Source organism: Pseudozyma hubeiensis (assembly GCF_000403515.1).
Source record: "Pseudozyma hubeiensis SY62 DNA, scaffold: PHS38, whole genome shotgun sequence".
Lineage (NCBI taxonomy): Eukaryota > Fungi > Basidiomycota > Ustilaginomycetes > Ustilaginales > Ustilaginaceae > Pseudozyma > Pseudozyma hubeiensis.
The window spans coordinates 398,133-425,580 of record NW_012133820.1 but is presented as its reverse complement, the minus strand read 5'-3'; the positions used below and the strand labels follow the sequence as shown (position 1 = coordinate 425,580).

At 56.0% G+C, this 27,448-nt stretch overlaps 11 protein-coding genes across 11 annotated transcripts; 7 read left to right on the top strand and 4 right to left on the bottom strand.

Moving 5' to 3' along the window:
* Positions 1 to 629: 629 nt before the first annotated feature.
* On the top strand, positions 630 to 3,515 carry PHSY_003878 (hypothetical protein; the record flags this gene model as incomplete). The annotated part of the gene is made up of 1 exon (XM_012334495.1): positions 630 to 3,515. The coding sequence occupies one exon, from the start codon at positions 630 to 632 to the stop codon at positions 3,513 to 3,515; it is 2,886 nt and encodes a 961-aa protein (XP_012189885.1).
* Positions 3,516 to 4,420: 905 nt separating this feature from the next.
* On the top strand, positions 4,421 to 6,448 carry PHSY_003877 (hypothetical protein; the record flags this gene model as incomplete). The annotated part of the gene is made up of 1 exon (XM_012334494.1): positions 4,421 to 6,448. The coding sequence occupies one exon, from the start codon at positions 4,421 to 4,423 to the stop codon at positions 6,446 to 6,448; it is 2,028 nt and encodes a 675-aa protein (XP_012189884.1).
* A 632-nt stretch (positions 6,449 to 7,080) lies between these two features.
* Positions 7,081 to 7,956, bottom strand: PHSY_003876 (succinyl-CoA ligase subunit alpha; the record flags this gene model as incomplete). The annotated part of the gene is made up of 1 exon (XM_012334493.1): positions 7,081 to 7,956. The coding sequence occupies one exon, from the start codon at positions 7,954 to 7,956 to the stop codon at positions 7,081 to 7,083; it is 876 nt and encodes a 291-aa protein (XP_012189883.1).
* An 854-nt stretch (positions 7,957 to 8,810) lies between these two features.
* Positions 8,811 to 12,157, bottom strand: PHSY_003875 (hypothetical protein; the record flags this gene model as incomplete). The annotated part of the gene is made up of 2 exons (XM_012334492.1): positions 8,811 to 11,518; positions 12,100 to 12,157. The coding sequence occupies 2 exons, from the start codon at positions 12,155 to 12,157 to the stop codon at positions 8,811 to 8,813; spliced, it is 2,766 nt and encodes a 921-aa protein (XP_012189882.1).
* A 55-nt stretch (positions 12,158 to 12,212) lies between these two features.
* On the top strand, positions 12,213 to 13,190 carry PHSY_003874 (hypothetical protein; the record flags this gene model as incomplete). The annotated part of the gene is made up of 1 exon (XM_012334491.1): positions 12,213 to 13,190. The coding sequence occupies one exon, from the start codon at positions 12,213 to 12,215 to the stop codon at positions 13,188 to 13,190; it is 978 nt and encodes a 325-aa protein (XP_012189881.1).
* A 245-nt stretch (positions 13,191 to 13,435) lies between these two features.
* Positions 13,436 to 16,455, top strand: PHSY_003873 (L-aminoadipate-semialdehyde dehydrogenase; the record flags this gene model as incomplete). Its single annotated transcript, XM_012334490.1, has 2 exons — positions 13,436 to 13,501; positions 13,813 to 16,455. The coding sequence occupies 2 exons, from the start codon at positions 13,436 to 13,438 to the stop codon at positions 16,453 to 16,455; spliced, it is 2,709 nt and encodes a 902-aa protein (XP_012189880.1).
* A 148-nt stretch (positions 16,456 to 16,603) lies between these two features.
* Positions 16,604 to 19,294, bottom strand: PHSY_003872 (hypothetical protein; the record flags this gene model as incomplete). Its single annotated transcript, XM_012334489.1, has 2 exons — positions 16,604 to 18,132; positions 19,003 to 19,294. 2 exons carry the CDS (start codon positions 19,292 to 19,294, stop codon positions 16,604 to 16,606), a joined length of 1,821 nt encoding a protein of 606 aa, XP_012189879.1.
* A 708-nt stretch (positions 19,295 to 20,002) lies between these two features.
* Positions 20,003 to 21,487, bottom strand: PHSY_003871 (hypothetical protein; the record flags this gene model as incomplete). Its single annotated transcript, XM_012334488.1, has 1 exon — positions 20,003 to 21,487. The coding sequence occupies one exon, from the start codon at positions 21,485 to 21,487 to the stop codon at positions 20,003 to 20,005; it is 1,485 nt and encodes a 494-aa protein (XP_012189878.1).
* A 160-nt stretch (positions 21,488 to 21,647) lies between these two features.
* On the top strand, positions 21,648 to 22,675 carry PHSY_003870 (hypothetical protein; the record flags this gene model as incomplete). Its single annotated transcript, XM_012334487.1, has 3 exons — positions 21,648 to 21,671; positions 22,216 to 22,367; positions 22,552 to 22,675. The coding sequence occupies 3 exons, from the start codon at positions 21,648 to 21,650 to the stop codon at positions 22,673 to 22,675; spliced, it is 300 nt and encodes a 99-aa protein (XP_012189877.1).
* A 355-nt stretch (positions 22,676 to 23,030) lies between these two features.
* On the top strand, positions 23,031 to 23,282 carry PHSY_003869 (hypothetical protein; the record flags this gene model as incomplete). The annotated part of the gene is made up of 1 exon (XM_012334486.1): positions 23,031 to 23,282. One exon carries the CDS (start codon positions 23,031 to 23,033, stop codon positions 23,280 to 23,282), a length of 252 nt encoding a protein of 83 aa, XP_012189876.1.
* A 1,200-nt stretch (positions 23,283 to 24,482) lies between these two features.
* PHSY_003868 (hypothetical protein) lies at positions 24,483 to 27,206 on the top strand (the record flags this gene model as incomplete). Its single annotated transcript, XM_012334485.1, has 1 exon — positions 24,483 to 27,206. One exon carries the CDS (start codon positions 24,483 to 24,485, stop codon positions 27,204 to 27,206), a length of 2,724 nt encoding a protein of 907 aa, XP_012189875.1.
* Positions 27,207 to 27,448: the final 242 nt, after the last annotated feature.

The following is a 27,448-nucleotide window of genomic DNA, read 5'->3' as shown; positions in this document are numbered from 1 at the left end:
GTACTATATCGTAGACACGCTCAGGCTCAGCACTGTACGTAGCTCTTGTCACCTTCCCTCATAGACCATGATCTTGTATGAGTGCCTTGGCGAATTACGCTTTTTTGTGTCTCTGCAGCTCTACACACGTCTCGAAAACATCACTGAGCGAGCCGCGATCCTTACTGTGCAGACCTTCCATAAGGTCACTTCGGATCGTACCGTCGGCCAAATTTTGAGAAGGCCTGTGTGTCGCAAGACTCGAATGTGCGAAATCCGAAATTCCAACACGAGCCAGAAGAAGACCTCTTTGCATGTTACACGAACACACACAAACCAATCTTCTTACCAATCCCACTGTTCCGCTTGTTCAGTCTTTTCTCTCTCGTCATCCTTCACCTTCTGCAAGACACCCGCGGTGAGGGTTTCAGCATACCTCAGGCCGCTCGCCAGCCTCGAAAGCCCCTCTGCAGCGAGGCTGTGGTGCCGTTCATTCGTTCGAAGGAAAGCTGGAGGTTCGCGAGCGACCCTGAACCGCACATATCGACATAACACCAACCAAACCAGCAGTCTCCGCCATCATGTCTTCGACACCAGGCTCAAGCTTGACGAACCCTGCGTCAACAGAGCAGCAGGCCACACAGGCGGTGATGCAGGCTCTCAATACTCTGTACACCGATCCAAACAACCAGGCAAAAGCTTCCGCCAATGCGTGGCTTCAAAACTTCCAACAGACCTCGGAAGCTTGGCAAACCGCCAACTCTCTGCTCTTGGCCTCCGAGCTGCCCATCGAACCTCGACTTTTTGCCGCCCAGACCTTCCGATCGAAAATCACCTTCGATCTCGAGCAGGTGCCCAGCGAGCAACGGATATCTTTGCGCGATACCCTCCTCACGGCGCTCTCAGCCTATGCATCGGGACCTCGCGTCATTCAAACACAGCTCAGTCTGGCACTCTCGGGCCTAGCCCTCCAACTTGATGAGTCCGAATGGCCTACCGTGGTGCCGGGAATGATCGAAAGATTCGGCTCGAGCCCAGAAGCCGTCCCCGTCCTGCTCGAATTCCTCACCGTGCTCCCTGAAGAGGTCATCACCAACCACCGAATTCCTATCGACAACGACTTTTATAATGCCCGATGCCACTTCCTGCTTTCGGCTGCGGCATCCGAGGTTCTCAAACTGCTTTCCATGTATGTTCAGGCTTCCGGCTTGACCTCGCAGATCCAAAACGGTATCTTTCAATGTCTGCGGTCCTGGCTCAAGAGCGGCGAGGTGTCGGCAGGTCAGATGGCCGAGACGCCTCTCTTTGACTTGTCATTCGATGCGCTCGCGTCGGACGAGCTCTTTGACGTGGCAACCGACGTCGTCTGCGACCTCATCAACGAAACGCAAGAGGTAGAGGAGAACATGCAGGTGATTCAACGCGTGCTGGCGCGCCTCCATCCTCTGCGCCAAGAGTTGTCCTCCGCTGGTGACGACGAGGACAAAGTGCGAGGGCTCTGTCGTATCTTTGTCCAAGCGGGCGAGGCTTACCATCGCATCATTGTGCGTCACCAGAACGAGCTTTTCCCAATCGTCGAAGCCATCGCCGAGTGCACGGCGTATCACGATCTCGACATCGTCCAGATTACCTTCCGCTTCTGGTACCTGTTGTCAGGTGCCCTGTCATACGCGCGTGATCAGTCCGGAAGCGCTGAGATTGCACGATTCTACCCGCTCTACGAGAGGCTGCTCGAAGTCATCATCCGGCATCTCCGTTTCCCTGATGACCCGGATGCGCTCACAGGGCAGGAGCGCGACGACTTCCGATCCTTCCGCCACTTTATGGGCGACACGCTCAAGGACTGCTGCCACGTGCTCGGTTCACGCCAGTGTCTTTCGCGGTCCCTCGGTATCATCCAGGCGACCATTTCGCAATCGACACCGCAAACGCTCAAGTGGCAAGATGTTGAGGCACCGCTGTTCAGCATGCGTGCCATGGGCGCCGAGGCGGATCCTAGGGACGACGAGATCCTTCCGCAGATCATGAATATCATCCCTACGCTTCCTGATCATCCCAAGCTCAAGTACGCCGGACTGCTTGTGATCTCGAGATACACGGAATGGATCGACAATCATCCCGAGCAGATCCCTGCGCAGCTCTCTTACATCAGCGCCGGTCTGGGAGAAGCCGAAAAGGATGTTGCAGCTGCCGCAGCACAGGCGATGAACTTTCTCTGCCAAGACTGCTATCGCCATCTCGTGACGTACTTACCCCAGCTCTACGAGTTCTTCCGCTCGGTCAACGACAAACTCGGTCCTGACGATCTGGTCTCGATCTCTGAAGCAATTGCATATGTGATCGCCGGCATGCAGCCCAACGAGGCACCGCAGGCGCTCATGCAATTCGCACAGCCGCTGCTCGAGTCGCTCAGTCAAATCCTGGCCCTCGAAAACCCGGGCAAGGATCAGCTGCGCAGAGCAGCTGACAGGATGGAGCAGCTGGAAAAAATGCTTGCAGTTGTCGGACCCGAAGTCGCGCGCAGCTTGCCGCAGGCGTGTTCCAAGACCTGCGATGAGGCGTACTCGGTCGTCGATCGTGTGCTTGCCTCGCATGGTCATCACTATTTCATTTCGGAGCGCGCATGTGGACTGCTTCGACGCGGTCTCCAGCTGTTTGGCCAGCTTGCTGCGTCGACGCTGGTACCGCTTCTGGAGCGTCTGGCATCGTGCTTCGAGCAAACTGGCAACCCAGGCTACGTGTGGATCGTAGGCAAGTGCTTCGATGCGTTTGGTAGGGATAGCAGTATGGCCACCGGCGCAGCGCTTCGAGGCGCGTTTGAACGGATCAACGCCAAGGTGACGCAGTTGATGGAGAACACGATGCCCGCCGAGATGGGTGACGTGCTGGATGACTACATCAACACGTGCCTAACTGTTCTACACAGCGCCCCTTCGATCCTGCTACTGTCGCCACAGTTCGCGCAGGTCTTCCGAGCGGCGCTAGCTGCGCTGACTTTGCTCAAGACAGAGACCGTCTCGACGGCGTTGGACTTCGTACTGGGTGTCGTAGGACACGATGCACTGATGATGCCGGTGACCGGATCGCAACCGGGTACACCTCTGGCGGCGGCAAATGCTCAGGGCTCCGACGGGACGCCGTCGATGGATGACATGACAAGCTTCGCAGCAGCCATCCGACACGTGGTGGGACAACAGGGTTTCCAGCTGGCATCGGTGCTGCTGAACGGCCTGGTCACGCAGTTCAGTCCCGACGTGGTTCCGGTGGTCAACACGACGCTCAAGGTGATCTCTTCGGGCTTTGCTCAGGAGATGGCGGCTTGGGTGCCAGGCATCGTGGAGCAGCTGCCAACGAGCTACGTGCCAGAGAAGGACAAGGAGGCTTTCCTCAAACGATACCTGCGCGCCATCGGTGGTGTCAAGAGCTTGGAGGAGATCACACAGTGTCTGCGTGGATTGTTTGCGGCTTCGCGCCAGGCGCGAGAGAGGAGCCGTGCAAACAGGGAAGGAGGACCAGCCGGGTTGTTGGATCGTTGAGCTTCAAGCTTGCGATCGATGGAGAAGCTACCAATCAAACATGCGTTGCGAGTACTCTACACCTGTGCTGAGAAGCGACTTACCAGACTCCGATATCGCAATGCTGTGAGTGCTGTACGACCCTGAGAGAGACGCACGTCAGTAAGGCGTTAAAAGTCCGCGGTGAATGGCAGGTGCAAGTCAGCTCTGTTCTAGAGGGCGAGAATTTCCAAGCGAAAAAGAGGTGAGAACGTCATGCATGATGAGGCAGAGTCAAAATGCGCGCTCGGGCCGGTGTCAGCCTGCTTGGCTCGAAAATGCCTCCACAGCATGCCACAAAACCCTAAACCCGGCTGGCTTCGTGTGCCCTGTTCTGACGGCAATGGGAGTTTCTCATTCATCGTGACGCTGACGTTCTGTGTATAACTTGGCAGATGGCCGGCAATGCTGCGCTCATGAGCACAATCCTTGGCTGAATCCTTCATCCCCGAGTATTCTCCGAACAAGTTTGCACAGCCGAGGTCAAGAAGCTAGCTGCGCAGCGGCCCGTCCTGACCGTCATATCCCCCGGCCCGGTCCTAGATCCTTTCCCCACATTCAAGACCGCTCGACGCTCTGACCTACGATATACGCTTGGCCCTGTTTCTTCTCTGGCAACCACGGACCTCTCAGTCCTCGCCACCTAGCATCGACTTCACCACATTTCTTGCAGCCTCGTCATCGATAGCGCCCACAACCATCCGCCACGCTCGTGAACAGGTTCCCCTCAAGTCTGTTCAACTTTCGTTACATATTGCCACTATCATCAGCGAGGTTGGGCTTCTGAGACACCCTAAGCGGATCTGCTTTGCTTGGAATAGTACCTCCCAACCCGCAGCCTCGTCATACCATCTCCGCCGACAGGGTTCGGAGCCAAACTGCACAGCATGGGAAACCCCATCCCCGTCCACCTAGAGCAAGAGTGCCGCAAGGCGACCAAGATCCTCAACGACTTTGTCGACCCTGTCAACGGGCTTGACAAGATTGTGCCCCTCAGCGTGCTTCAGCGAGCTCGTGGCTTTGCCATCTTCTCCGTCTTCCGCATCGGCTTTCTCTTGTCAGCACGAGCCGGATCCGGCGTTGTCATTGGACGCACCGACGATGGTCGTTGGTCTGCACCGGCCGCGATCGGCATCGGTGGACTGGGAGGCGGCTTCAACGCCGGAGCAGAGGTGACCGATTTCTTGATCGTGCTCAACTCAAAAGCCGCCGTTCGCTCCTTCATGGCTACGGGGTCGCTTCAACTCGGTGGCAACCTGTCTGTCGCCGTCGGTCCCTTGGGAAGGTCGGCAGAGGCGAGTGGAAGCGTCAACACCAAGGGTCGTGTGGCAGCCATGTTTTCGTACTCCAAATCGAAAGGATTGTACGGCGGTATCTCGGTGGAAGGAACGGTCCTCGTCAACCGCGAGGACGCCAATGTGAAAGCTTACGGCATGTACGGGAAGAATCCGAAGCAGATTCTGTCTGGTGGCGTGGAGCGGCCCCAGTGGGCGAGAGGCCTGATTCAGACTATCGATCGCTTCACGCTCGCCAACACACCCAGCAAGGATCTCGACGGCGAGTACTTCAACTACGACGACACGAGCAGCTTTGACAAGCGTGGTCTGAGCGGCAGCGGCGGACGCCGGGATAGCTACGACTCGATCGACAGCCGCGATAACGACTTCCCGTCCTCATCACGGCCTAGCGCTGGACAACGTAGAGCATCTGGCAATGGCGGAGGACTCGAGGATCTTCCCAATCGATTCGATGCGTTTGACCTGAACGACCGGGACCGCGACCGTAACCGCACGGACGACTGGGACGACCGCGACCGGCGAAGAAAAGAAGACGACTACGACAGCCGCAACTACGGTTCCTATGCATTCTCGCCCTCGTCTGCGATCAGCAACGTCCCCGCTCGCGTCGGTTCCGCGTCGTCCCAGAAAAAGCGTCCTGGCATCCGCCAACGATCCAGCAGCATCGCCAGCAATCTCAGCTTTTCCAGCCTGGGTAAGAAGAAGCTCGATCGATCCGGTCCAACACCTCCACCGGACTGGAATGAGATACCCGGGCACAGTTCGGGCAGCAACGTCTGGGACGAACGTCAGCACGACGGGATGGACGCTCTGGATCGAGAGCTCCAAGGTGGCAGCCCTTCCGCTGCACGCAGATCTCCTTCCGCCAACAGGAGCTACAATACTGGTTCTGCAAGTCCCTTTGCGGCGCCGGACAATCGCATTCGGAGCGGAAGCATCGGCGGTAGGGGTAGCTCGAATACGCCAGTAGGTTGGTCGCAGTTCAGTGCGTCGGATGATGCGAACGACGATCTGTTTGGCGCGCAAGATACCCACGCCGGCGCTTCCGTTCGCGATCCATTCGACGACCTCGATGCACGGGTCGAATCACGCTACACGGGAACCAGCAGCAGCTATCAGGACTACAACAGCCCTAACAGCAACGGTAACACCCGCACCAAGTCTCCCTTCGACAAGGACCAGCGAGCACCTCCTCCTTCCAAAAGCAACCGTTTCGGACGATTCCGCACCCCCAGTCCTGGAAATTCCGCCTTTGGCCGTAAAAATACCCCCACCATCGCGGAAGACGACGCTTTCGACAACCTCATCTCCCCCTCTTCGGAGGAATATCACTCGCCGCCAACAACAACAGCATCAGCGATGTTGGCCAACGGTGGCAGGAGGGAAAGCTTTTCACTATCGAGCGAAAACGCTGCAGTGCCGGTGATCGAAAGGGTGATCGCACTGTACGACTTTGAAGCGCAGGAAGAGGGCGATTTGGGTTTCCAAAAGGGTCAGGTGATCGCAGTGACGAAGAAGACCGAGAGTAGGGACGACTGGTGGCAGGGACGCGTGGAAGCAGGGTTGACCGCAAGCCGCATTGGAATTTTCCCCGCGACGTACACAGAACCGCTGTAGAACATCGGTGAAGCGGAGGGGGATCCTCAAAGATGGACATGATCGCGGTAGACTCTAGCATCCAAGGGTACTTCTTTGTTGCCTGTCTCGGTTTATGTTTGTGATGCAATGGTAATCTCATCCTCTCTCAATGAAGGACCGAATGCAGCTTCTGGACGGATCCATGCGTTTCGCCTTTTTCAGTTCTGTCCCAAGTAAATCGTTACTGAGCCTGCGACCGCGTCCTGAGTCTTGCAGATGATCCGCTGATCGCACGCATACCAACACACAAGATCGGAGAACGCATAGAATGATTGCAACGAAATCCAGAGGGATGAACAAGTGTCTTAAACGCCAACTCGTATGGCCGCGATCCATCTTGCCATCGAGAGTTTGCCGTTCTACGACAGTTTAAGCGAGACCTGCCTTCTGCATGGCCTCCTTCATGAGAGCGCCAATCTTGGCAGGCGAGTCGGCAACGATGGCGCCCGCGTCCGTGAGAGCCTTGACCTTGTCGTCCGCACCACCTTTGCCGCCAGCAATGATGGCTCCAGCACTGTAAAAATATAAGAAATAAAAAAATAAAAAATAAAGAACAACACCAAGAAGGAAGATACGATGGTCAGTACGTCGTCTGTGACATGGTCTTCGTATCATGGGATGATGGGTAATGATGCTCGCTGACCCATTCGCCTACCTGGCGGTGCGGTTCGTCCTGCGATGAAAGCAACGACGGGTTTAGGGTTGGCCCTAGTCTTGTTGTACTTGGCGAGGTATTCGGCGGCGTCTTCCTCCATGCTTCCGCCGATCTCTCCGATGAGGACGATACCTTCGGACTTGTCGTGGTCGAGGAGAAGCTTGACGAGGTCGAGGGTGGTGGAACCGGGGAAGGGGTCACCGCCGATGCCGACGCAGAGACTCTGGCCGAGACCGACCTGGGTGGTCTGGTTTACGGCTTCGTAGGTCAAGGTGCCGGAGCGGGAGACGATGCCGATGCGACCGGGGGTGTGGATGTGTCCGGGCATGATGCCGATCTTGCAGCCTTCTGGGTTGATGATACCGGGGCAGTTGGGTCCTACGAGACGAGATTTGGACTGCGAGCGGAGTGCGGCGGCGACGCGGATCTCGTCCTTCTGAGGGATGCCCTCGGTGATGGCGACGATGAGGGGGACTTCGTTCTCGATGGCTTCGATGATGGCGTCGGCTGCACCGGGTGGAGGAACGTAGAGGACCGAAGCGTGGGGCTTGGTTTCACGAACGGCTTCCTTGACCGATCCGAACACGGGCAGGCCGAGGTGGGTCTGACCGGCCTTCTTGGGCGAGACACCACCGACAAGTTTGGTTCCGTACTCGAGGGCCTGCTGGCAGTGGAAGGTACCGGTCTTACCGGTGAAACCTTGGCAGATGACGCGAGAGTCTTTGGAGATGAGGAGGTTCTTGATGGTGTCCTCGTACGAAGCGCGGGCGGCCGAGGAGGAGAAGCCTCGTGCCAAGGGGCGGCTGAGAGAAGCTGCGGCGTGCTTGAACATGATCGCTGAGCAGTGCTGTCGGGGAGATCAAGTTGTCAAGTTTGAGATGGAGGAGAGGGGACGGTGGTGGTGAGGAGGAGGATTTGCGGAAGATCTACGGTGTACCAATGAGTGATTGTCGCTCTCGAGCCTTGTGCCACTGTGAATCGGAACCCGGCGCACTCGTGCTCACTGCAAAAAATCCACTCGGCCAGCTCGCTTCGTTCCGGAAGCCCAATTCCACCAACACGAGCACACACGCTCAGACACCAAAAACCACAGAGCCAAATTTCCTTCAGCGCTGCCACCTCTTGTCCTCATTTGTGTGGGGATTCTTCGCAGCCAGCAATGCTGAGCAATGCTGAGCAGTGCCAACCGCTATCTGTTGGCTCTTTGGTGCCTCAACACGGGAATCACCTCGGCCAGGAAAGGCATCGGAGAAGCCGGGAACAGTCGTGAGAAGCCGAGAGAGGAGAAACGGCGGCTTGAAGCGCGATTTCGCACAAGCCAGCGAGCTGAGAGCTCTTTGTGTGTGTGGTCGGTCAATTGTGTTCTCTGCTTTTTCTTCTCGACGGAGAGTTCCGCTCTGTGCTGTTGCTTCTTTTCCGCACTCCGTCGGCGTGATCGAATTTCAGAGACACGTTTGCAATTCTTATGAAAGATGTTAGGTCTTTGACACCTGGGGGTTCACAGCGCTGTGTGCGATGCATTGCCTACTCGTTTGGTGGAGCGATGCTCGAGTCCTTCTCTCAGTCCAACGGCACGAATACGGCAACGAGTGCTGAGAAAGTTGTGTTGATTTGTATACATGGTTGCTACAATGCTGTGTGTGCAAAAGGCTTTCTTTCGAGATCCAGGGGGAGCAAGGAAGATTGCTACTCCTCGTCGTCCTCGTCTGTGCCTTCTTCCGCTTCGAGGTCAAACATTCCATTGGGACCCTTGGCGTCTTCCTCGTCGTACTCTTCCTCCTCTTCGTCGTCTTCCATGTCGCTAGCGCCTTCCTCTTCGATGTCGCTTTCGTCTGGGAGTTCTTCCTCGTCATCTTCCTCCTCCTCGTCTTCTTCCTCATCGTCATCGTCATCCTCCTCAATGTCTTCGACATCATCCTCGTCTTCATCCTCGTCATCATCGTCGTCTTCCGAATCAACAGAGGTATTGCCGTCCGACATACGACCGTTTTTGACTCGTCTGCGTCGACGGATGGGACCATCATCATCGCTGTCCTCATCATCGTCCTCGTCATCACTGTCGTTTGCTCCGAGGGCGATATCCTGCACGTCACCATCCTCGTCATCCTCGCCGCGTACGAGTACACCGTCTGCACCGTCGACATCCATGTCCGATTCCGAGTCGTCCGACTCTTCCACCCACTTCTTACCCTTCCTCCTCTCCTTGTCCACCACACCCGCACTCTGCACAGCACCGCCTTGCGTCTTTTTGCCAAATTTGACTCCCTGAACGCGAACAGCATTGTTGCTAGCCTGAGAGACGTAAGCCGCTCTCGCTTCGATCTGCGACAGAACCAACTCGAGTCGACCGTTGAGCGCCAAGAGCCTCTCGTGCGTAGCGAGGCGTGTGGAAAGCGTGGCGTGCAGTCCCGAAAGACGGCTGACGAGGTTGGGCAGCGACATGAGGTAGCCCATGTGGTTGAGCAGCGTTGCGCGAACCCACTCCATCAACCCTCGCGCCTTTTGACTGCCCATGCTGCCCTTGCTCACGTGGTGTCCGCCCACACCGTTGAGTCGGTTGACGCATTCTTCGAGAAGCTTGACGGCGAGTGGACCAGAGATCTTGCGTACGGTGTTGCGGATGAGGATGGCGTCGTTGTGGTTGAGACAGCTGGTGAGAAGACTCGTGTCGCCAGAGTGCAACGCTTGCGACAGCGAAGATGCTAGCGAAGCTTCGCTCATCAACGACTGCTGCTTCTTGGTAGGTACGTCGGCATCGTCCTCGTCAGCCTCCTGTCCTGCCAGGGAAGGGTCGCCAAATCCGAGCTCTTTCAACCTTTGGGCGAGTGTGGGCTCCACGTCGGTTCCACGCGCCGAGGCAGAAGGTACTAGCCCGCCATCCTCGAGACCCGCCGAGAGGACGGCATCTTCCACATCTTGTGGTCTTGCTGGAGCATCGGCGTACCTCTGGGTCTCGGCAGCACCTCCGGTCAGCTGAGCCTCGTCCGTGTCCGCAGCAAGAAGGCCACCGGCAGAAGTGTTGTTCTTACCGCCAGCAACGGGGAGCTGCAGCACCTTTTGCAAGTGTGCATCCTTGCCGCTGATGACAGTGGTTTCTTCGATAGAGACTTTAGCGCCGCGGATCAATCGTGCCAATCGAAGTTTGTCCGAGACGAGCCTAGCGTCGATCCATTCTACAGATGCTCCACTGCTCTCTGTTGACGACTGTGCCAACAGTTCCAGCGACGGCAAGGCGGCGGATTTCTTCTTTGATGGCGAAGCTTCCGCTTTCGACTCTGATGGCAAGCCGTAGATCCGTACGCTTCCAGTTTGAGTGACGATGGTGATGAGGGTTCGTTGGTGTTGATCAGCAGCCGTGCTCACGGAGAGCGCACGGACTGGACCATCGAGCGCAGCAGTGGCAAAGGCGCGGCCCGTGACGGCTTTTGCTGCCTTGGCGTCGTACGTCCACGCGCTGATCATGCGATCTCCTTCGGCGGCGGAGACGAACGAGTTGTCGTCGAGCCATTCGAGATGTGTGACGGGCGAAGCGTGCCCGGTGAAAGTCGCACGAACGGTACTGTCCGACTGGGAGATGTCCGTCAGGCTGATGCTGTGATGCGCGGAAAGGATCAAGTCGCGGCGCGAAGAGAGGAGCTGGACAGCGGACTTGGTGTCGGGACGGAAAGATGAAAAGGGTCGCAAAGGACTTGGCTGATCGCCGAGTTTGACGTCTGCAAGGGCAAATGAAGAGACCCAACCACTTTTGGAGCAGGCAAACAAGGTCTTTTTGGCCTCCGAGTAGGACATGGAGACGATGCCTGCGTTCGCAGACGAAGCGGTGCTGCTACCCGAAGCCGAGGATGCATCGAGGATGGCGACAGACTGCGCAAGGGCAGGGCTGAGCAGATGAACCTCACCCGAGCTCAGTCCGAGAGCCAAGAGCAGCTGAGAAGAGCCAGAAGCAGCGGCATCTTCGCTAGCATCAGATCCGTGCTTTCTTCGCTTGGCCGATTTGGCAGTTGGTGATGAGAGGCGCACCCAGCGCGACGAGAGGCACTCGGCTCCACCCAGGGATGCCAGAAGGAAATCGGTCACGAGCTGAGAGGATGAAGCGGCCGATGCAGAAGCATTGTAGATGCGGAGTCGTTGCTGATGGACCTGGTTGCTGATATGCGCAAAGAGTGTGTGATCGGGCGCTGGGGAGAAAGAGCACGAGGCGGTGGATGCCGTGACTGAGCCCGAGGATGGGAGCAGCGGCTGGTTGAGCTCCGAGGTGGAGACGGGTCGAGATTTGGAAGGCTTGGGAGCCTTGCTCTTGGCCATGTTTGCAGCTACTTTGTCGCCACGGTCCAGCCTTGTACGATGCGAGTACGATGATGGTGAGGCTGCGGCTTGGAATGGTCGGACCAGAACTGTCTAATAGAAGGTCTCTGTGGAGCCGCAAAAACCCTTTTCCAACTTTTTTTCCCTTCTTCCTTGTCTCTTGAGTTCAGTCGAGAAATTCTTCTTGACGATGCAGCCAAAAAAAACTGCAGTCCGCATGACATGAGTGACACATGCTTATGTGAGCCAGATACCGAAGTCCCGCTCACTGCACAGTGCAACGTGTTCTCCGTGCTTAGATTTCGCAGGTATCTTTTTCGAGATTTTCTGATGTGCCTTGGCAGTCAGAGGCAAGCAAGGAGCACTTTAGGGTCTGTTCGCGGCTACGCAGAGAGTTGGTCTGCTTGGGCTCCATAGCTCGGCTGCTAAGCGCACGTCGAGTCGCGACACCCGCGGCTGAGACTGAGACCGACACCGACACACATGTAGCGGCACAGGCTCAAGCAACGTCTGATGCATCGTACACCTTTCCAGCCAACACTTCCTCCTCGTCGCTCAACAACTACGTCTTTGTCCGTCCTCGCCTGTCTCTGACATAGCTACTTGCCCCGGAATCGTCCGTCCGTCCATTTGGCCATAGACACGAGCGCCCTCTATCGATAGCATTCACCTTCACTACTCCGTCGAGGATCAGTTCCCATCGAAAGCGTACCCCGTTCCGAGGACATCTCTTTCCGCGGAAAGCAAGGCCAGTCCCATTCTGGTTGCAGCAATCGTGCCACAATGAACTACGTTCAGCTCGAAAAGCTCGGAGAGGGCACCTATGCCACCGTATACAAAGGTCGATCAAGGCTCAACAACGAGATTGTCGCACTCAAAGAGATCCACCTCGATGCCGAAGAAGGAACACCGTCAACTGCGATCCGCGAGATTTCGCTCATGAAGGAGCTTCGTCATACCAACATTGTGCGCCTGTACGACGTTATTCACACCGAGTCCAAGCTCATGCTCGTCTTCGAATTCATGGAGCAGGACCTGAAAAAGTACATGGAGATTCACGGCCACCGATGCGCCCTTGATCCCGTAACGGTACGATCCTTCATGTTCCAGCTGCTAAAGGGAACTGCGTTCTGCCACGAGAACCGTGTCCTCCACCGAGACTTGAAGCCTCAGAATTTGCTGATTAACAAGCGAGGCGAACTCAAGCTGGCCGACTTTGGTCTGGCTCGAGCCTTTGGTATTCCCGTCAACACGTTTTCCAACGAAGTCGTCACGCTATGGTACCGCGCTCCCGACGTTCTCCTCGGTTCGCGCACCTACTCGACCTCGATCGACATCTGGAGTGCCGGCTGCATCATGGCCGAGATGATCTCCGGCCTGCCTCTCTTCCGTGGACGAGACAACAACGACCAGCTCAACCAGATCTTGCGCATTTTGGGCACTCCAGACGACAACACTATGAAGAGGCTCGTCAACGACTCGCCCGAGATTCAGATGCGACCTTTCCCTCGGGTTCCTCGAGTGCCCTTCCAGAACATGTTCCCCAAAGCGCACCCTCTGGCCATCGACTTGCTCGACAAGCTCCTCAAATTTGACCCCACACAGCGCATCTCTGCCGACGAAGCGCTGCGACACCCTTACTTTACCACCTCGGCGGCCATCGCCGGCCTTACGCATCCGCAAAGCAACAGTCAGCTCAACCTCGGCAACGGCGGCGCACCTCAACAGGGCGCATACCAGCAAGGCGTTCCAGGACAATGAGCGCGACGAAACGTGGGAAAGATCTTGCTCAGCACTCGCCTTTGTGCGCCAGGCATCGTTTGTCCTGACCTAGTTCTTCAACATTCATGTGCCGACGATCCTCAGCTGCCTTCTACTTCTATATGCCCTCCTCCTTTCAGTCCTTTTCCTCCTGTCTCTATTTTGTACTAGTATGCATCGCCTCGTAGTGAGTTCAATCACATCTATGCCTTAGATAGTCGCCTGCTGATTGCAGGCTGCATGCCATGGCTGACGCGCTGGTGAAGCAGAGACTCATGAGCGGGAGTCGGAAAATCCGAGGCTGGCTTGCCGTTCGTGAAATTGGTACTGCTCTGCTGCCTTGAATTTTGGTCTGAAATTTTGGCGGAAGCTGAAAGATGTGCGTTCGGTTGAGTTCTTCCAAAGATCACAATTTGGACCCTTTGACGCTAGCTATACTTCATCTCGAATCGCCCTCCTTTCGTCACAGCCATCACTCCCAATCACCCCGCCTGCAGACTCGTCACGTCCCTTGGACATTGGCCGGTAAACTCGCAGTCAACGAGTCTACACCCTCTCGCCCGCAGCGCGTATCCACTCGCCCATGACGACCTAGTCTTCCATCCGACCTCCCTTTCCGCAGAACCGGCACCGGCACCAGCAAAACTGGCTGGCTGGCTTGCAGCTCATGCGCCATGCTTCGCAGCTGTGCAGAGGGCTGGCGGAGGCGGCACGCTCCATAGAAAGGCCCTATGTGCCTCGACATATTCCGCTGCCCTCCTCCAGCTACAGCGCTGCAGCTCAGACGTCCTCCACATCCTCCGCCCCGGGGCCTTCTACGACTGAACCAAACTTCAGCCGAGCTGCAGCGCCGCAGCGCAATGATAGGCCTGTTGGAGTTTCTGAAGCTGTCAATCCATCTCTGCTGCCCTCAACACAAGATCACTCCTCATCCACAGCCAGTTACCTCCGCAATCAGGTTCCGCGATCAGCTGTCCTGCACATCGAGCGACGGAACGAGGATGCGACTTCACACACCAAAGCTGCGCCGCCAATAGAGCCCGTCAGCACTCAGTCGGCATTGCGGAATACAGACAGTCTCACTCAGAACACTCGCCGGCGGGCCAATGCAGGGACTCGCTTCACTGTCGATGCTTCGTCAAAATCTGCCCCAAGGAGCAGCACAATCCGTTTAAGTACCTCGGACGAGCCCCATCCGAAGCAGCTTTCCAGGGCACAGAGTAAGCTGAGTCGTGAAGGGGCCAAACGCGATATAGAATATGTCAAAGCAACATATCCGCATCTCGACGAGCCACAAGCAGGCTTGCTTGTTCGCACTTCCTATCAGATCAACTCGCTGCGTTCGCAAGCTCCAAGCGCGGTCATGGCGTGGTATGAAGATTTCGTATGGACCACAGAACGCCATTCGCAAAACTCGCAGAAATCCGAGTCGCTCGAAAGTCTCTCGATGCTTCTTCGGTTTGCCTATCAAAGGAACGACTTGCGCTCCCTGCTGAGACTGGAGAGTCGGGCAATGCGAATTCCATCGATCGCCAAACAGTCTCGTGTCAACTTTTCTCCAACAGACACAATTTCCAAGCGGATGCGCGGACCAGAAGAGGATGGTGTACACCTCTGGCCTAGCCCGAACGAGAATCCTATCCTTCTGGCCCATAATCTCAAGATCGGTTTCGCAGCCAGGGAGGGCAACTGGGTCAGAATCGAGCAGCTTCTTGACAGCGCGAGTCTTGCTGGACAAAGCTCTTCGAAAGCCGTCCGAGTTGGGCATGACTCATCGCTCATGACTCGGTCAGCTTATGTTTTGGATGCGATCGGTTGGGGAATCCTTCTCCGCTTTGGATTGGGCAATGTGCAGAGGCACAAGAGCAGGAATGTCGACGACACTCCTCGAAACAATCAGGCTTTGCAGGACACGAAAAAGACCGACACCGTCTCAAGCACCTCTACAAGCGATGTTCTCCTTCAAGACGAGATTACCAAGGCTGCAGACGACGAGGCGCAGATGCAGTCGAAACTTTCAGTTACCAAGCGTCTCTTGCCCGATCTCCTGCGCTACACCAACGAATCAAGCAGGCATGTCCGGCCGGAGGGCACGTCTGCAACAGGGCCAGCGAAAGAGTCGGCCGCAAAGTTTGGAGGGGGGACCACACCAGCTTGGCTGCTGCAATCGGTCTTGACACAGCTTGCCGAGAGAGGGGAGCTAGTATCTACCATCAAAATTGTTCAGCTTGCGCTTTCTGAGGGCTCGAGCACAGTGAAACGTGACTCGACTCGAGATGCCAGGCCCACTCATATTCTCAATCTGGTGCTGATGGCTTGCCACCGGAATCACAAGGTCAACCTTGCCGAGACATTACGAATCTTCAACAGTCTTACAGGCTCGCGACTGGGCGAAAGCGTCTCGGGCTCAGCGGTTCTCGCTGAGCCGACCGTCATCGAAAGAGGTCGGGATCAGCAGAGCCCACCCTCCAAGTCACTGCAGAAGGACGCGGAAAAGGCCGATGCGATAGGTCGTCCCGCGGCGGAGGGACAGTCTGGGATGAGGCCGAACGAAGAGTCGCTCGTCCTAATTCTGAAAAAGGTGCGGCATCCGCTCTTTCGGGCTTCGTGGACACGGAAGCTGGTCGCAGAGTTCGAGCGATTCTTCCCACAAGTCAAGCTGTCTGGAAGGTCCTATCGGATGATCATCGACAAGTGTGTCACCCCTGGTTCCGCTTCCCAATCGAGAGACACTGAAATGACTGCGACTACGGAGATGGACTCGACACGTGTCGCTGCGGAGCGCATTGTAGCCAGTGGACGTCGAGGTCGACGATTGCGCCAGGAAGCCGCCACCGCTTCCCAAAGCATTCCTTCTGCTAGCAGCAGCATCAAAGCAACATCGCATTCAGCCGGACCTGCACGCACGCCTCGACCGCCGATCGTCAAGCAATCCATGCTCTCCACCACCCTCGACGAGATCCTCAATCGGTTCGACGGCAGTCGTCCCTCATCGTGCTTCCACCTATCGACGACCAACCGACGACGTTTCGAGCACACACTGTTGCGAGCCAAACGCCTCCTCCTGCAGAAAAAAGCTTCGCACCTGCACAAGCTGCAACCTTGCCCTACGACAACTGACACCTCCAGCGCGCAAGCGATACACCACACAAGCGCCATCTCGCAGATCGACACGCTGCTCGACAAACTCGCCCAAGTCCAACGCCTAGGCCGTCGTCAAGAGGCTCACTCTAAAAGGCAGGCTAGAACGCAATCGGATGGTTGACATTCTCGCTCACACTTGGCAGATACATCACAGGACTCCTTCTGCGAATGAATGAACTCTTCTTGCATGCATATGAAAATTGTAACCTGAACAGTATGAGAGGGTATGTATGTGCTTGAAATCCGAACCATTCTTCCACCTTGAGGGATCACAATTCCTCCTCGCCATCACTCATACTGCTCCCCCTCGCGCGCTTCTCCCTCTTACCGACCGCATGATACTGCGTCCCACCCACCAGCCATGCCAGATCCCTCTCCAAGCGATTCCTCACTTCGTCCATGGCCTTTCTGATGAGTACCTCTTCCTGCTTCTGATCGTCCTTCTTGCCCGCTGGTGTGCAGGTGATCTCCAGACCTCGCGCCCAGTTGAGCACCACTTCCTGCGAAAACATCCTACCATCGACATTGACAGCTTTGTCGAGTCGATGCAGCAGCGTCGTCCATTGCTTCAGAATGGCTGGCATGAGGACCGTCATAAGCGCATCCGGTGATGAAGGCGATGCGAAATCTGTTCCGAGCATGTACGCGAGGTTGCTATGCTTGCCGTAGGCATCGGCTGCGCCGAGGTTGCTTGCCTTGGTGGGAGTCGTCGGTGCAGAGCCGGCAGCTCCACCGAATCCGAATTGGGTCGAAGCCGTGAACAGGTTGAAGGCGAGGCTACTCTTTGTGACCGAAGGAAGGAGCGCCTCGATCCGGAGGATCCGGCTGGTAATCATCAGCAAAAAGGTAAAGGTGGTCGCAGGGTGCACCTCTTCTCTATCCGCTTGCAATCTCGGATCTCGCTCACGAAGACGCTGCTCTCGATCCGAGTCGAGCTCCGTGACAAAGAAGGGCAAGTATCCGAGTGCAGCATCTACAAAGGCAGCGACGGGTGCACGCACCCTGGACCAAGTGTACTCGTGTCGTGCCGAGCTTCCATCGGCGACGAAGGGTATCGCGGAGCGGATAGTCTTTTCGAGCTCATCCAATGACCCCTCGACCGAGTCAAGAGAAGGCGTCGGAAGCAGTGACAGGATCTGTGCGGGCAGTGTGGCGTCCTTGGACTGCAGAAGTAGAGACGACAGCATCGAGAGCAGCGAAGGTTTGTCCATGGATGCTAGCGTCTTGCCGATGTCTACATCGATTCCGGACATGCCCACACGGTGAGCGAGGCCAAGTGCAGGTCGCTTGTATGGTGAGTGAGATGGACTGTAGAGAGAGCCGACGTGTGGATTTGCCAAGGGCGATGCTGTGAATGACGATGCTGTTGACGCTGATGCTGATGCTGATGCTTGTGGGGCTTCGCTGTTGATGAGACCAAATCCTAGCCCTGCACGTATCCTCTTTGGTAGCACGACACGTTTCTGCTCGTGAGAAGGAGCAAAAGGATCGGATCCGAGTCGAGAGCGCTGAGGATGTGTCATGTCCTCATCCTCGTCGTCTAACTCATCGTCTTCATCAACGTCGCGGCGTCGTTTCGCATCCGAGCGTCTCGAAGGGCTCGAGGCAGGCGGCTGTGCAGAGGTGGATGCGGATGCAGATCCAAAGCCAAACATGGGCGATGCTGAGGTGGACGCTGGAGAGCTGACTCCAACATTGTTCCCACCGAAAGAAGAGCCAAAGCCGAATCCGAAACCTAGTGGGCTGGGTGCATGATGAACTGGAGCGCTGTTGAAGGGGATCTGGTGGTTGGGGTTGGCTGAAACAGCGGGTGAAGAGGACCGTGATGGGGAGGCCGACATGATGGGGAAGATGCCTGTCGCCGTCATGGCTTATAGCCAGACTGTCTGTGATGCAAACAGGGTGAAGCGATGTTGGCCGCTGGACGGCTGGGTGCGATAAGTCCACCGGCAGCGGTAGATGCGACCTGAATGGTCGGCTCTTGGCTGTACTACCTCACGAGCTGAGAGGTCGGGCGACACAAGAGCGATATAAGGGCTTTGTTGAGATGGTAGGGACGGGAGTTGGGTGGTGGATCAAAGCTGAGGAGGGTGACGAATCCGTTAAGAGCTGAGATTCGCCGAAAAGCTGAGCGTGCGTGTGTTGATTCGACTCGAGCAGGGCCACAGCTCCAGATCAGTCGAAAAGCGCGGCCCACCGTCCGGTTTATCACTAAAAAAAATTGTGACCGAAAAGAGTGGAGTTGCAGTTAGCTTTCGCAAAGTCACAAAAAAATTGCGGCTCGGAAACCCACTAACAAAGCCGCAATGCTTTTCAGGACCCGCGCGACCCTGCCTGCAGCTTCTGGCCACGCACGCCAGCTACGCCAACTCTCCTAAAAAACAAAACTCAACTACGGCTGAACCATCCGATGTAACATTCAAGGAAAGATATTAACGCGAGGTTGCAAAGAAACCGCACAGTCCCTTTCGTTCTCATGGATCACGTTGCATCATACATCTTGAGACACATGAACAGCTTGCACCGGTATCATCCTGGCCGACGGCTACTACCACAGCATTACATATCGGGAGCGCGATGCGTAACACTGTCAGTGTCGGAAGGAGCATCCGGGCGGTAGCTCGTGTTGCCAACAGAATCCTGAACGCTCGGTTGGAACTGTCCTGACCTCGACTCTTGCGTCGAAGAGAAACCTTGACCTGTCTGGTTTTCCTTGGAGAACTGATCACCACCGGAAGCAGATCGACCGTAGCCTCCTTGGTCGACCGTCTCGCCAGTCTCGCGCTGGTCCGGGTCCGATGGGTTCGGATGGGCCGATGACTGGTCGGTAAAGTTGTTGTCAGAGGCAAGGCGGTCGTCACCAACGAAGAGAGGTTGCGCTCCGGCAGCGTCTGTGTTTGGCGTAGAGGAAGTGTGCAAAGAAGTACGGATCGACGCTCAGCCATGTGATTCGTGTGCATGCCTCGCGAAAGGCGGCAACGACGTATATGGTATATACTCACTGCTGCTGTTGTTTGTCTCTGTGTTGTTGTACGACATGGTTGCTATTGTGTCCGACGCTATGGTGGTGGTGAGCAAGCAATCAAGCCAGCAAGGTGGTAAGATCGAGTCAAGCACGGACGATGTCCTGCGAGCCTTGGTCCGATGCGCAATCGGAACCGGCAAGGGTGAACAGTGCGCATCCGCATAATCGGCTCTGTAGAGCGACACTGCTCACGCCGGATGGCTCTCCAAAGGCTCGAAGCAATAGCTCAACGCTGTCCAAATTGGCCGGTCTTGCTCACAGCTAGACTGTATCTTTCTCACAGCCCCATACGTCATGACGTCGCGGCGAATTGATCGCTTCCGTGACTCAGCTGTCAATCAACTCGTTTAGCTGTAAATCAATTCAATCGCGCATGTGAGCGGAGACAGCCATTTGTAACGGCATCCACGCGCCATCTATCCGATCTGCTCTGACACGCATTACTTCAAATCACATACAACTTCCGAAACCATGATTGCTTGATACGGACACGATGACATTGCGATACCAAGGGACTTGCGACTTAAATAGAATACAGATGAGAGACATGTATCAAGGCTCGGTGACTTGCTATGATAGAGACAGGCAGTGTCCGTGGGTCTGTTGCTGCGGGTGCTTTGCGGAGAGGGAGGGGCCTACGAATTTACTGCGACTTACGCCGGCTGCCGAAGATCGAGCGAAGACCATCAAGTGAGGGTCGCTTTGGGATCTTGCTTTTGGCCGGGTCCGGCTGGATCGAGTCGGAACTACTGTGCTCGGTCGCTCCGACGCGAATCTCGATTTGGGAGTTGGCATGCGGGACGTCCTTGAAAGGATCGCGGAAGCGCACCTTTGTGGGCGAAGAAGGGCTGGTTTTACTGGGTTTGAAGTTGATAGCATTGGTCGATGCGACAGAAGGAACCAGCGTCTTGGGGCAAATTTGATCCTCGGCCACAACGCCGCGGTCACAAGGAAGCATCTTGACGAGGTTCACCTCTTCACCATCGCAGGTGCCTACTTCCGCATCAATGTCCTCCGAGTCGTCTTCATGAACGGTGTCCATCGATCTACCCACGCTGGACCTACTGCGACTTGCAAGCGTGGTTGCTTTCTCGAGGACACGGTCACGTTCCTCGTACGCCGAGTCTTGCGGAGTAGCTTCGACCAAGCGGATCTGAGGGACGTCGCTTTCAGGACTATGCGGCGTACGAATCGCAACTGAGGTGTCGATCTTGGACAGCTGAGCCGAACAACGCTGCTTGGGCTGAGGAGAGTGATCTGGGCTAGCTTCAACGGTGCTCGCTCGACTGGAAGCGGACGAATCGCTGCGCTGGCGCCAATCCTGATCATCGTCAGATTCGCCGCTGGAGCTGCTCGATTTCGAATGAGAACGTCCCCTGGATGACTGAGCTGCCATTTGTGCTGCATGACGAGACTCTACCAGGGGCGGCTCGGGCAGAGCTTGCCGCAAAAGGTAGATGCATCTTTCAAAAGGTGTAAGTTGGTGCAGCCGTAGCGTGTCGATGATCTCGTCGATCACTTCGTCGTCGTCGACCACTCGGTCGATGGACGAGGTAGTGGGACTACTGGGCCCATCTGCGGAAGAGGAGAAGGAGCTGCGATGCTGTGCCAAGGTCGATCGTTCTCGACGAATCTTCATCCAGGACCGGATGACATCCGCCAACACCCGCAGGCTCGTGCTCATTGTTCCATCTGGAGGCATACGAGAAACTTCGCCATCTTGCTCCCTCGAATGCGTCTCGTAGCAGACTCCTTTGGCGCTTGGCGAGGACAAGTTGAAGGGCCATGCATACAGTGTCTCGGTCGGCATGTAGAGCAGAGTCACCGTGATGCTGCTGAGGCTTGTTTCGGTGTTTGTTGGGGAGCTGCTCGGGAACGATGTTTGTTGGTGTGTTTTTGTGATGCTCAATACTGACCATTGACTCGGTCGATAGCCCGAGACGGCGAAAGGATCCGTAGGAGCAGACATGATCGGCGGTGTTGCAAGAGGCCAGGAGAATGTTGGAGAAGAAGGACTGGTTGGTTCTAAAGATGGCTTTTTAAGAATGCTGCGAGGTGGTTGTTGAGTGCGCTCCTTGTGGGGCGAGCTTGGCAAGGTAGAGACATGAGTCGCTTGTTTTTCGAGCATGGCTGCGAGTTTCCGCTGGCCCCCCGAAGCCAGGGCAATGCGGGCTCGCTTTGTACCGTCTTCCCGATTTGATTCTTTGAGCCAAGCCTTACTCGCTTGACTCAACCCACCGTGGGTCTATTTGGATATCAGGTAGCGTGTACCTAGCAGAGGATGCCCGATGCAGCGCAAAGATCCAAGCGAGGTGATGTCTCGGGTACGATGTTGACCTGAACGCGACGCTGAGAAGTGAAGTGAATGTTGCTCGTCGCTCTGACGTGGGCGGTAACTGAAGGGAATGGAGATTCGCGCAACAAGAGAAGGGCCTGCGCTGATCAGGTCGTGGCACAGCTCTGTGGGGGCCGATTGAGATTCAAATGTGAAGAAGTGCTGATGCACGGATCGATGCTGTTCGTGATGAGCTTTTGTGATCAGAGAGGGAAGATCTAGCGGGGCTAGGGTGAATCCTAGACTCTATTTGAGGGAATGGGACGAGCATCATGCTTTAGGAAGAGAGCGAAGCGTCTTCTATGGCCAGTTGTGTCGAACGAGGACCCTCGCTCATAGAGTGCAACCCACCAAACCACACGTACTGTACCGGGCATCACACACACCGGGAGATGGGTGAAACAGAAGGAGATGCAGAGTAAGCGAGCTGAAACGTATCTCAGGGAGAACACAGCCGGGAAGCTTGAAAGGTGAGTTGACCGACACGGTACGAGAGTGGATCAGCATCATTTTCTTGACAGTTCGGCAAGAGTAAGCGCATCTGCTTCCACAAGTTCGAGTTTGTTCTGCATTGTAACTCCGACCCCGCTGCTCGTTGCTGGGACTCAGAACCAGTCTTCAACATCGAGCATTGGAAGTCAGCTTTTCCGGCGGGCGAGTCTCGGGATGTTCCGTATGTGTCTCGTTCGGAAATATGAAGCGATTTGCCGCCATTCACAAGCGATTGTAGCCGCTAGTTCGGTGCCAACTAGCATGTAGACTAAGGACTGGGCTGGGAAATTTAAAGAGCGAGATACGTACAAAGGGCAGCGGGTAACGTAACGGTGACGAGCTAATTCTCTATTTTTTCGGTTCAGGTCGCAGCAGCCTCAGCCTCAATTTGGATACCGTTTCTTCCATCTACTACGCTCACTGGACCAGCGACGCTTGAACGAGAATCGACAGTCGAATCGTCGCACGCTGACGGACATTCGAAATTGACCTCGGCGATGAGAGAATGAGCGAATGTCGAAGGATGTCACAGCACCACGTTGAGGGTCGATTGCAACTCCGATCCGGACAGATTTGTGAGTGCGACGTGGTCAAGTCGCCGCGATTTCGAACATCACGACGGACGAGCACAGCCAAGACATGCCGCCTCGGGTTGCTCGGTATTGTGCACTGTCAACAACATCAACAATGACTGTACGTGCGGCCTTCCATGCCTTGGATGATGGTCCTGATTCCGTAGCACGCAGGCATGGAGACGTTGTGTGGCTGTCCTTGCTCGGAACATGAATCCTCGGCGACTTAAGACCGCAATTTATTATAGATTGAAAAGTTTTTCTCGTCGACGATGATCCCGTCGACGTCCCGAGAAACCACATGTTTGGATTCCGCACCGCCTTGCAAACATTCTCTGAATTCAGCCTGGGCCAATTCTGATCCACGAATGGTGACGTCTCCTTATCCAGCGCCACTTGCGTACAAGGAAAGCGCGGGCGTTCACACCAGTCAACGGATCTGCCCTGCCTCTATCGCAGACGACGAGACTGCTCGTATGTTGCCGATTGGTTTCATTTCTTCGTCAGGCGTCCGCGAACGCTAGCTGTTCTACAGATGGTGGCGCTTGACATCTGCTCGCTGGCCTGATTGTGGCAACCTGAGACAAGGTTTGGCGTCGCAGGCGGTCTCGAGCGCGCAAATTAGAATTTGAACTGCCGCCTGAAGCAAAAGTTGCTAGGCTAGCATGATCGACGAGCATCGGCAACACGTATCACGGAGACCTCGTCCGAGAGCTACCGACGGCACGATGTCTCATCCCTCCCAAAGGCACATTGGTGCGGCAAGCCAAAATGTCGTGCTTGATTCGGATAACCGAGGTGTCTAAGATCGCCCGTCGCAAACACAGCGCGCCTATCGCTGTTGTGCCTTAAGCGAGGTGTCAGCGGCGGCAGCAATCTTTGACCAAGGACGCGAGTGACACTACCAGCCAGGCTGAGATAGCTCGCTCGGTCATACATCAGTGCATCATTCCGTCCCGGCATCTGGATGGCGAGGAGATCGCGACTGCGACGGTGCACTGCGGCTTGGTCGCTTCAGTCGCTCGCTGTCTTGAGTCGAAGCTAGTGATATGTCTTCAGACGTTAGGCCTCAAGGGCTTGACAATGTCAGAGCATAGCTTTCAGGGAGAGAAGTTTCGATGCTGTGCTTGTTTTCCGACGCTCCCATGTTAGGCCTCAGATTCTGTGATTGGTCGAGTCGCGCGTTCTACGATTTTACGATTTTGCAACGCGTCTTGACCAACATGCCCGACGCGTAAATGAATCCAAACGCGACTTTTGCGCTCTCGTGTAAATTGGCAAAGATGTTGGTGAAGCAGAAAGACTACACACTGCTCCTTCTAGGCGCGCGCGAGCGTGTGAAGTTCGTCGGTCGGTTGGCCAGGCAGCGAGGTGTTTTTGTCTCGTACTTGCTTCAGGCGAGAGAGTTGGTTGTGCCCAAACTGCGCAGATGCGCAAGCGAGCGTTTCCTCAGTCGAAGAATGTCGGTGCAATGTGTCTGCACGCTCATTTGTGTCCTCGGTACCCTCTCATCCTTACGAGACAACTTTGACTTGGCATTCACAACTCCACCATCCTCGTCCATCATCGTCCTCCTTTCCATCACCGCCCTACCAACTCTGATCGCACAACTCGTCTCGGCCTTGGACACCCCTTCTAGCAACGCTCAAGTAGAGTCGTCAAGTGGGCCATAGCGCCATATCTTCCCGCAGAATTTTCAGTGCCCCGGGGCAGCTCCAGTCAAGATGAGCCAGGCATACGACGACAGCACAAACCTTGATGTCCCCATCTTCCAGGACGATCTGCTTCGCGACAGGCAGCGAGTCTTTTCCGAGTTCCTCTCCAAGGACGAATACCAGGATGCGGTGCGTCGCATGCTCAGGATGGACGCTCGCCGGCTGATCATCAACATCGACGACCTGCGATCCTACAACCGCGAATTTGCTACCGGTCTCCTCAACGAGCCCAACGAGTATCTTCCTGCGTTTGATGCTGCTCTCCACATGTCGGTCGAGCTGGCGCACAATCCGCTCAAGGAGGACATCAAGGGCAAGCAATACTACATTGGCTTACGTGGAAGCTTCGGTGACCACCACGTCAACCCACGTACACTCCGCAGCGTCCACCTTGGCAAGATGATGAGTCTCGAAGGCATCGTCACCCGCTGCTCCCTCGTCCGCCCCAAGATCCTCAAATCCGTCCACTACTGCGAAAAGACACTCAAATTCCACCAGCGAGAGTACCGCGACGCTACAATGTACGGCACGCTTCCCCCATCGTCCACTGTCTACCCGACCGAAGACGAAAGCGGCAACAGACTCACCACCGAATACGGTCACAGTCTCTTCCGCGACCACCAGATGATTTCCATTCAGGAGATGCCTGAACGCGCCCCTCCAGGTCAACTACCTAGAAGTATCGACGTCGTCATGGACGATGACATGGTCGACCGATGCAAACCAGGCGACCGCATCCAGCTTGTAGGCATGTACAGATCGCTTGGCAACCGCGTCGGGCAGAGCTCATCCTCAACCTTCCGCACGCTCATGATCGGCAACAACCTCAACCTCCTCTCGTCCAAAGCCGGCGGAGGCATCGCTCAAGCGCACATCACCGACACAGACATCCGCAACATCAACAAGATCGCAAAGCGCAAGAACGTATTCAACCTGCTTTCGCAGTCCTTGGCGCCATCCATCTACGGTCACGAGTACATCAAAAAGGCAGTTCTGCTGTTGCTGCTCGGAGGAGAGGAGAAAAACCTCCCGAACGGCACCCACATTCGTGGAGACATCAACATTCTCATGGTCGGCGATCCTTCCACGGCCAAATCGCAGATGCTGCGCTTCGTGCTCAACACGGCACCGCTTGCCATTGCGACCACGGGTCGTGGCTCGAGCGGTGTCGGTCTCACAGCTGCCGTCACGACAGACAAGGAGACCGGTGAACGACGTCTCGAGGCAGGTGCCATGGTGCTCGCTGACCGGGGTGTCATCTGCATCGACGAATTCGACAAGATGAGCGACGTCGACCGCGTTGCGATCCACGAAGTCATGGAGCAGCAGACCGTCACCATCGCCAAAGCTGGTATCCACACCAGTCTCAACGCTCGATGCTCGGTCGTGGCTGCAGCCAACCCAATCTACGGCCAGTACGATGTTCACAAGGACCCGCACAAGAACATTGCGCTGCCCGATTCGCTCCTCTCTCGTTTCGATTTGCTCTTTGTCGTCACGGACGATGTCGACGAGCAACGCGACCGAATGATCTCGGAACACGTCCTGCGCATGCACAGATATCTTCAACCCGGGCTGGAAGAGGGTACCCCCGCTGTGGACAATCTCGATCAGGCGCTCGACGTCGGTGCGCCCGAAGGAACCGATGCCGATGGTGCAGCCATGCTAGGCGACACCTCGCCTTTCGAAAAGTACAACCCTCTGCTACACTCTGGCGTCACAGGCACTGGTCGTGGAAGCGACAAGAAGGAGGTGCTTTCGATCGCCTTCATCAAGAAGTACATCCAGTACGCCAAGTCCCGCATCCACCCTGTCTTGACCAAGGGCGCCGCAGAGTGGATCGTCAACGTCTACTCGAACCTGCGTAACGATGAGCTGTCAGGCAACCAGAAGCGCACCTCGCCCCTGACCGCACGTACGCTCGAGACGCTGATTCGTCTGGCGACGGCACATGCCAAGAGCCGACTGAGCAGCAAGGTGGAGGAACGCGACGCCGAAGCTGCCGAGGAGATTCTGCGTTTCGCACTGTTCAAGGAGGTGCTCGGTGGGCGACGGGGCATCAACAAGAGACGCCGAACCGGCAACAGCCCCATGAGCGACGACGAGCAGAACGACGACGATGACGACGACGATGACAGCGGGGACGAGGTCGCTCCGACAGACGCCAATGCAACGTATCGCAGCAGTCAGTCTGGACGTGGAGGACGCGGCGGTCGTCGGGCTGGACAGCGCTACGGTGAAGGCGAACACAGCAGCGACGATGATGACGACGAGGGTCAAAACGGCGTGCTTTCGTCGCAACGCTCGGCGCGATCCAACGGTGCGTACGCGACACGCGCTGCTGCATCGACACGCTCCAAGCCCAAACCGGCCATGATCGGACCAGGAGGCATGGACGAAGAGGCCTTCGACGACGAGGACGCACTGGAAGCCATGCGCTCCCTCGATGTGGAGGTGTTGATCCCTTCTCAGCCTGTCACAGCGAGCTCGTCAAGAGCCATCTCTGCGCAGAGGACCGAAGCCTTCAAGGAAGCACTCTCCGACCTGCTGTTTGCCTCCGACGGTCGATTAGCCGAGATGGACGCCATCCCTCTGGACGAGCTGCTGCCCGTGATGAACGAAGGCCGGCGTACCGAGGAGCTGTTCGACAGCAACGAAGCGCGCCAGGTGCTCGAACAGATGCACAGGGAGAACAGCATCATGTTCAGCGAGGACATGGTGTTCAAGCTTTGATTTTGCGCTATCGTATACCCTGCACGCTTGCTTGGCTCTTTTGTGGCAACATCCGTTCTCACGTCCGCTGTTATTGTAGTTACCCTGTTGTTGTCTTTGTCACGCTGTCCTTTATCAGATCTAGTCTTGAGAATTCGAAACGCACGTTCATTCTTGAACGACAATTGTGTGAGTCGCCTTAAAACTTTTTACAAGTGTCTGCCGATATGGACATGGGTGAACTTGCACCACTCTTAGCGTTG